This window comes from Danio rerio, chromosome 3 (genome assembly GCF_049306965.1).
Source record: "Danio rerio strain Tuebingen ecotype United States chromosome 3, GRCz12tu, whole genome shotgun sequence".
In the NCBI taxonomy this organism is placed as follows: Eukaryota; Metazoa; Chordata; class Actinopteri; order Cypriniformes; family Danionidae; genus Danio; species Danio rerio.
The window spans coordinates 63,150,704-63,160,000 of NC_133178.1; the positions used below are offsets into that span (position 1 = coordinate 63,150,704).

The window sequence follows — 9,297 nt, forward strand, 5'->3', positions numbered from 1 at the left end:
TTCATTTTTCTTGGTTTTTATTCATGACAAATACAGATTTTAAAACTGGAACAAAATGAAAACACTTAGTCTAAACTAAAATCGTATAAAGATTTTGGGATTGAGCATACAGAGGGCAAAAAAAAAAAAAAAAGTGATAAAGCAGTTATGAAAGACCTTTAAGGCTTCCAGTCGAAAATACTGAACAAACAAAAACCCATCGTCAAAAACTTCCAAGTGAGAGCGAACTGTACAGAGCAAACATGCCACAAGTAAATGTTTTATTCATTCTGAATGCATACCAACAGAAATAATGGACCTGCATGTGCATCTACGCAGTAAGACCAAAGAAAATCAAAACAAACGCAATAAAAGAAGACGAGAGGTCCTCAAAAGGGGGCTACGGAACCATTCTTTTGACATGTACACGTTTATCATATAGGCCACTACATCTGTGGTTCACCTTGTTTTAAAGCAGCGCAGTGAAGTTGTGGGATGGAGGTCTTCAGGTCTTCCTCTGGCAGCTGTTCAAACTCCTCCTGATGTACACAAATGGTCAGAAAAATCTCAATTAGTGAGTGAAATCAGACACGCTTCATGAACATACAACTTATGCACAGAAAAAAAGCAATATTCTCATTTAAACAAGCTTTAAAATACGATTAAACCACATTATTATTCACATATAGACAAATTACGTCCTTCAGCAACCAATAAATGATCGCTTTTAATGAATTATTCTACCCTTGTCAATCTATTTTACAGCATCAGAAGCAGCGATGGTGACCGCTTGGCTGCAAGTTAACATAACATAAGGTAAGCACACAAATAAAAAAACATGTACTGTTTATTTTGAATGAATTGATATCCCATCATCTACAAGGCCAGGCGGTTTTGACAGTGTAGGCGGCTGATCTTGCTCTGAAAGCATGCACTGGCTGTATCTTAAGGACAACACAAGTAGGGAATTTAAACAAAAGAAGCACGAGAGAGAGAAAGAAAAGTAAAGGTCGACTCACACTAGGGCTGAGTGATATAATAGACTCAACGGTGAAACAGAACTAGGATTTAAAGGTTTGAAGGGTTAGTTCACCCAAACATTTAAGTTCTGTTATTAATTACTTCATCCCAAATGTTTCAGAACACAAATGAATACTTTTTAGAGGGAATCGGAGAGCTCCCTCATCCTCCATAGACAGCAATGATATATTCAAAGTCCAGAAAAGGAGCCAAAACACAATTTTGAAACACATTATATGGTTTTTGTAATCATATGAAGCTCCAAGAAAACATTTGTGCACCAAATAAATACTGTCTTCTCTTCTGTATCAGGTTGTGGTGCACGTTTACTTCAGAAAATATGGCATAAACACACATCCTGACCTGATGTGAAAGACATTGGCAAACACTTAATTTTATTTATTTATTTTTTAGTGCACAGAAGTGTTCTTGGAGCTTCGAATGATTATAGTTGGACCACTGAAGTCAACTGAAATATATTTGGTTCCTGAGACAACTGCGAGTCTATGGAGGATGAGGGAGCTCTCTAATATCGTCTAAAATATGTTTGTGTTCAAAAGTTGAACGAAGGTCTCAAGGAATTGAAGGGACTTCCAGGCAAGTAACTTTGGGGTGAAGTAACCCATTAACTATAAAAACACTGCAAATAGGGAAGGGATCGTCGATTAAAGATGAATTAAAATTACTATTTACAACTGTGTGATGTTATAACTGTAAAATATATATATATATTTATTCAGGACCCAATTTTCTCTAATTTCATCTAAAATATCTTAACTTGTGTTCAGAAATTGAACGAAGGTCATGTATACGAGGCGGAGTCATTTTTGGGTGAACTAGTCCTTAACATTTTAAGATGGAAAGGAACTTCAATTTAAAATGGATTCTAGCTTAAAAATACCACTGATAACTGTGTGGCATTATAATAGTGATGTATATTAACATTTTATGTTTAAACATTGAGAATTGGCAAATTGGAAAATTAGAATTGGCACCTAATTTACCTAATTTTTCAGAATTAAAAAACGTGCATCTTAAAAAAAAGGGACTTTGTACACCGAGTACAATTAAATGGCACAAACATACGATGTGATGAAGCAGATGAGTGTTACAACGAACGGAAAGAACGCAGGGTTGTGGTCGGCACCACTTCTTGTACAGGTACGAATCTGCTTTAGGCAATTCATTGTTCAGTTTTCAGCATGAAAGCAGTTTGTTAGTGATTTGCATTGCTTTTATCATATCACGCTATGTGTGAAAGGGCCTCAATTTCAGGGGCTTTAGTTCCCTTCACTCCATGACAATCAAAAGTTTATATTTTAAACGAAAATTACTATTCACAACTAAATGACGTAGCTCTTTTGAATAGGTTACAAAGGCAACCTGGTAGAATTGGGTTCCTCTTATGGCTGATTTCCACTGAGTGGTACGATTCAGTATGGTCAATATACAATGTAAGATATGAGGTATACAATGAGAGTTCAACTGCATTACTACGAATGTGGAAAAGTACAAATGGCTGCCACAAACAAATGACTTCCCACCCTCCAAGTCAAAATCGTCAATCGCTATAGGTCAGCGTTTCTTTGGAGGGGCTACATACAGCCTTGTTCATTACTACAAATCATGTCAAATGGCAACTACAGTATGCCTGCATTTACAAATATTGTATTTTAGGCACACTCAAGTTAGTTATTTCAAATGAACAAGCGATTTCATGCATTCTTAGATGTGTCTTCAATTACGCTTAAACAACAATGGAGGACATACAGCACAACAAGTTTTGATTGAGTTTGGGTCGACCATGGTTCAGTGCTGCATAGCGTCAGATGCATTTAAAAACGTCAATTGTTTTGCCACTTACAATTGACGATTCCCTGTCAACCAATCATCATTTAACAGTGAATATAGCTCCACCCTTTAAGAACCATACAGTTGGGCTAGCTATCCTTATAAAAAGGGTCCCAAAACAGTGGTACAGTACGATATTTTGGTACCATTTACAACTTTTGACAGTGGAAACAACTAAAATAATTGTGAACGTTCGACTGAAATGTTCCACTCAGTGGAAATGACCTATTATTAAAGACAAACCTCCAACTGAAACTATATTCTAAGTAATTTTATAGCTCGAACATGATCACTAAAGACTTTGTTTTTTAGTACTGTTGTGCTAGTTATCTTTATAAAAGCATCCCAAGAAGGTGGTACGGTACAGTATTTTGGTACCATTCACAACTTCTGACTGAAAACAATCAAAATAACTGCGTACTCTACTACTAATGTACCGCTCAGTTGAAACGACCGATTATTAAAGACCAACTACCAGAAGTTGTGAATAGTACCAAAATACCATAGCATGACCACTTTGTGACGCTTTCATAAAGATAACTAGTACTGTTGTGCTAGTTATCTTTATGAAAGAGTCCCAAGAAAGTGATAGCGTATGCTATTTTGGTGCCATTCCCAACTTCTGGCAGTGAATAATTTTAGAATAATTGTGTACTCTACTGAAATGTACTGCTCAGTGGAAACGACCCATTATTAAAGACAAACCTCCAATTTAAACTATATTTTATACTTCAGTCACGATCACTAAAAGACTTAAAAGTTATCTTTATGAAAGCGTCCTAAGAAAGTGGTACAGTAGGATATTTTGTTTTGATATTTGAAGCCATTTTATACTTCGAACATGATCACTAAAGATGTTCTCTTGAACAGTTGTGCTGGTTATCTTTATGAATGAGTCAAAAAAGTTTTGGTACCATTTACAACTTCTGACAGTGAATTCAACAACAAAAATTATTGCATACTCTACTGAAATGTACTGCTAAGTGAAAACTACCCATTATTAAACACACACCTTCAACTAAAAGAATTTAAAACTTTGAACACGATCACTAAAGTTTTAGTATTGCTGTGCTAATTATTTTTATGAAAAGGTCCCAAAAAAGTGGTATGATACGATATTTTGGTACCATTTACAACTTCTGGCAGTGTAAACAACAAAAATAATTGTGTACTCTACTGAAATGTACTGCTTAGTGGAAACGGCCCATTATTAAAGACAAACCTCCAATTTAAACTATATTTTATACTTCAGTCACGATCAGTAAAAGACTTATAAGTTATCTTCATAAAAGCATCCTAAGAAAGTGGTACAGTAGGATATTTAGGTTTGATATTTGAAGCCATTTTATACTTCGAACATGATCACTAAAGATGTTCGCTTGTACAGTTGTGCTAGTTATCTTTATGAATGAGTTAAAAATAGTGGTACGGTACAGAATTTTGGTCCCATTCACAACTTCTGACAGTGAATTCAACAACAAAAATTATTGCATACTCTACTGAAATGTACTGCTAAGTGAAAACTACCCATTATTAAACACAAACCTTCAACTAAAAGTATTTAAAACTTCGAACACGATCACTAAAGTTTTAGTATTGCTGTGCTAATTATTTTTATGAAAAGGTCACAAAAAAAGTGGTATGATACGATATTTTGGTACCATTTACAACTTCTAACAGTAGATTCCACAACAAAAATAATTGCTTACTCTACTGAAATGTACCGCTCAGCGGAAACGACCCATTATTAAAGAAACCTCCAACTGAAACCATTTAAAACTTCAAACACGATCACTAAAGATGTTTGTTTAGTACTGTGGTGCTAGTTATTTTAATGAAATAGTCCCAAAAAAGTGGTGTGATAGGATATTTTGGTGCCATTCACAACTTCTGACAATGGATTCAACAACAAAAATATTTGCGTACTCTAATATTGTGTCATTTGCACTGAGCGGTACATTTCAGTAGAGACAAACCTCTAAACAATATTTTATAGTTCGAACGCGATCACTAAAGACGTTTGTTTAGCTATATCACCCAGCCCATATTCAAACCTACTGCTGTTTACTGAAAAGGCAAAATGAAAATAAGCAACACAAACAAGGAGAAAGAACCGTTGAGCTGGATCTGAGCTGACTTTTTTAACTTGTTCATTAAAGATTACTGTGGGATATCAATTGAGCTCATCTGTGAACCTGACATGTTACGTCCACCCGTTTAGATATAGCACTTGAAACCAAGAGAAGCAAAACTGAGGACATTTTCAAACTGGGAAAAAAGAGATAGGGTAAAACAAACATCAAGCTCTGAGACACGTTCACAAGGCAACAGCATTCAAATGGATGTGGGTAGTGAAAGGAATACCTGAGTGAATACCTGCACAGATTGACAGTATCCTTGATTTCTAAATGGACTTTTCATGTGAGGGGGGTCGCTCACAACACCAACGCTGTGTGAGGTGTGGAAGTCAGCTGCAATAATTCATTAACCCTACACTTTTCCATCATCCCAAAAGCTAGCGGATCTCAACGTTAAGAACAGACGGTATTAAAAAGTGCAACATATCCATGTAACTCCAATATAAAGAGAAGAAAAAAAAAATCAATCAATAATCACTGCAGTTCAATGAACGCATCAATGAACAGACATCAGATGGTAAAATGCCGTGCGCTTATGCATGTACACGCATATGAGCACACGGTCATTTTAGATGTGCTAGATTCAATCTTACTGCGAGCATAAAGTCAACAGGTTGAGGTAGAGAAGAGAGTTAGGGGAAAATAAATAAATAAAGTAACAAAACACGTAAATTTGGTAGAGAACTTGTCTAAAGAGACAGATGTATGACCGATACAAAACGAGGTACCTCCAAGCATGTTTTTCAGGACTACACTGGCCTTTCCCTCTGGGTTTGTTTCATTCTACTTTCTTCCGTTTCATCAGCCTAGTCCCATCTTCAGTGCATACTTACGATGCACTATTAAAAAACAGGAAGAAAAATCACAGACAGAACTGAAAGAAAAAGGGGGGAAGGGGAGAGGGGGGAGAGACCCGGGACGGGGAGGACGGTGCACTTACCTGGGGCTGATCTGAGGTCCTATCAGATCAGTTTTAATTGGACTGTGTGTCACCTTCAGAATGTAGCTCTTGAACCGTGCCGTTCACCTCTGCTTTGGGAGGCTCGGCCTCCATGGGCTCTGGCTTGGAGAGCTCATTACACTTCTCTACAGAGCCCTTTCGGCTGCTCCTTTTCTCATCCGAGGAGTCCTTGTGGTCTGAGACACAAAATCAGCAAACGTACACAGGCATTAGGTCAAACCTCAGCTGAATTAAGTTTTGATTTAAAGTAGGGCTTGAAATGAACTTTTCTGCTTGGTATAACTGGTGCACCAGCCAAAACGTAGGTGCATCCACCTAAAATGAAGAGAAGCGCTTGAAAATGTCGCAGAAATTATGGACTTTTGTTTACCGTACAGTAGGACTGGGCGATTTTTTTTTTTTGATTAATTCGAATTTAAGTTTTAAGACGATTTTATTTCATATTAAATCGAGATATCGCAATAAAAAAATAAATAAAAAAAAAATCAGAAATCAATAAAAGATGCATCATAATTGCACCAATGCACTTTGGTTCACTCTCCGTATGAAGCAGGTCGCACACTAGAAGCGATGCGCAGTTCATATTTCAGCCGCGCTACAGAGCGCCATCTGATTAGTTTCATGTTAAATATCATGCGAATGTGCACGTCTGGTGTGGGATACTTTAAACCAGGGGTCACCAACATGGTGCCCGCGGGGATCACATGTGTTGCCCGCTGGCCTGTTTTTAGAATAGCTCACCATAGCACTACCTACCAGTAAGCTTCATCTAATATAGAAGTAATAATTTAAAAATGTAAATATTTACAGAGATATATAAAAATAAAGTGTTGCAGATTGATACATTAAATACAGGGTATTTCCTACCCTGTTAAATCATTGTTGATAACTTTTGTGAGGATCATTAACATGATCAGTGTCTTCACATGGATGAATATCATTAATTATTACCAAAAACAAAGTATAATTAAAAGTAAATTGAGCAAATTTGTTATTTGAGAAGTGTTTATCAAACTGGTAGCCCTCCACATTAATCGGTACCCAAGAAGTAGCTCTCAGTTTCATAAAGGTTCGTGACCCCAGCCTTAAACTGTGATTTGCGTGCCGTGTTGCGGCGCTTCTGGTGTGCGACCTGCTTGATTGCCTGCCTGGGTTTCAGTCATGGTAGTGACGGATTGAACACAGAGACTGGACAGCCTAATTTAACCAAATGCATGAAGTTGTGGGCATGCATCGCAGAGCTGGTGCAACTACAACAAACACAAGCATTTAAGTGTCTTCAGTTGTGTATTTTTGAAAAAAAAAATTTGTTTGAAATAAAAAAAAAAACTGAATAAATAATGGGTTTTTCAAGTTACTTATAAAGAGAATGTTACTTCAGCTATGTTGTTGTAATGTTTTGAGTTAACTAGTTACACAATAAAAAAATTAATAATAATCAAAATCGTGAATCGGTCAAACTATAAAAAAAAAAAAAACTAGATTTTTTTTTTTTGCCAAATCGCCCAGCCCTACCGTACAGGTTTCTTCAAATCAAATTTAGGATTTTAAGACCCTTTCAAAACCAATGTGAGTCAACTTTTAGACTTATACAGGGCTAAACAACAAGGATTTTTTTTTCTAATGGGCCGGTTGCTTCTCTAAATAATTTTTGTATTAATGGAAGATCACATAAAGCACGGGACTCAAACTCGATTCCTAGAGGGCCGCAGCTCTGCAGAGTTTTGCTCCAACCCTAATCAAACTCAGCTGATCCAACTAATTAGGTTGTTCAAAAGAGTCTCAAACCATGATTAGTTGGGTCAGCTGTGTTTGATTAGGGTTGGAGCAAAACTCTGCAGAGCTGCGGCCCTCCAGGAATCGAGTTTGAGACCTGTGATGTAAAAGGATGTGTTGCTTTACTTTTTTTTTCCCTGATTAGGAAATTTACTTTGAAGAATTCGCTGTAAAAATGTCTAAAAGCTGTTGTGAACTGTATAAAATAATTAATATATTGAAAAGATAAGTTGAGATGGATTAGAGGTGATTGGGTGTTGGTCAGTTTGAGTAGCTTTACCTGGGGATAGGAAAATTAAGACCTGTTTAAAATGATTTAAGAGCTAAAACACAATATTTCAGTAAATTTAAGACTTTAAGGCCTGTCTTTCAAACTTAAGACTTTAAGGCCTTGTGGACACCAAACTTGTTCCTGGAGGGCCGGTGTCCTGCAGATTTTAGCTCCAACCCTAATCAAACACACCTGAACAAGCTAATCAAGGTACACTTAAATCATCCAGGCAGGTGTGATGAGGCAAGTTGGAGCTAAACCCTGCAGGGCCCTCCAGGACCGAGATTAGTGACCCCTGCTTTAAGGCCTTGTGGACACCCTGACATAGCAAGTTGGCATGACAATGGTTTTAAACACTTCCCGAGCACTGCATTTCGTGTTTTCTAGGTGCAAAGATGCATTCTGCATGAATGTCCCCCAAATCTGTGCATGAAATGAATGCTGTGCAGTGAAACAAACAATTTTATACCCTTACAAAAATGCTCCCAAATATATTTTAGGGTGCGTAGATTAAATTTCAGGTGTATATTCAATCAAAACAGTCTCAATTCCAAGCCCGGTGAAGATTTCTTTAGAAGACATATACAACCGGTTCAATGAAACATGAATAAATTAAATAACAGTTTTTTACTTGCATTACTTATTTGGAATCTACGGAGACCCGGAAAGGACGTAGTGGAGGAGAAAAAAATTGGCTGGGTGAAAAAAAAATGGGTAGGAGAAAAAAAATGGCTGGGAGGAAAATATATATTTTTAGGTTTTTTGTTCTCTTGCAAAGTTTTGCATTCCCTCGCAAAACTGTTTCTCCACAAACACTTCCTGTTTACTTCACTCATGTAAACCCTCCCCCAAAACAACCCTTTGCCAATATTCTCCTGTATTTTGCCATTCTATCCCACTTTCTTTACACTAAAGCTTTGGGTCGATTGTCGCCTTTCATATGCAACCTTTGAACCAGTGAATGCATAACAAGCGCTGACTGACAGACGTGTTCCGTACAATAAACTGATCCCAGATCAGCTTCTGTACGTGCCATTCACAGATGAGCAAAAGTGCAGGACACTTTTGGATTCGTGTGTATGTTTAAACAGAATCAAACAGAAGTCTTTAGGAAGTAATGTACCTTTGTCCTTGGAGGATTTGTCCTTGTCTCTGTCTCCTCTGTCCCGATCTCGCTCTCTGCTGCGGCTACGGTGCCGGTGGCTCTTGCGCTCAGAGCTGCGGGATCTCCTCCTGTCCCGGCTGCGAGAGCGACGCTTCCGGTCCGATCGATCCCGACTGCGCCTCCTTTCACGGTCACG

At 37.5% G+C, this 9,297-nt stretch overlaps 1 protein-coding gene across 3 annotated transcripts in view; it reads right to left on the reverse strand.

Annotated features, from left to right (window-relative positions):
* The window catches only part of luc7l3 (LUC7-like 3 pre-mRNA splicing factor), an 18,558-nt gene continuing 9,261 nt past the window's right edge, over positions 1-9,297 (reverse strand). For 2 of the 3 annotated variants that reach the window (NM_001045319.1, NM_001080591.1), the window contains 3 exon segments: positions 1-518; positions 5,929-6,125; positions 9,120-9,297. The exon segment at positions 9,120-9,297 is cut by the window's right edge and continues 4 nt beyond it. In NM_001045319.1, the coding sequence (NP_001038784.1) occupies positions 6,075-6,125; positions 9,120-9,297 (229 nt within the window). In that variant the 3' untranslated portion in view covers positions 1-518; positions 5,929-6,074. 3 annotated transcript variants of the gene reach the window in all.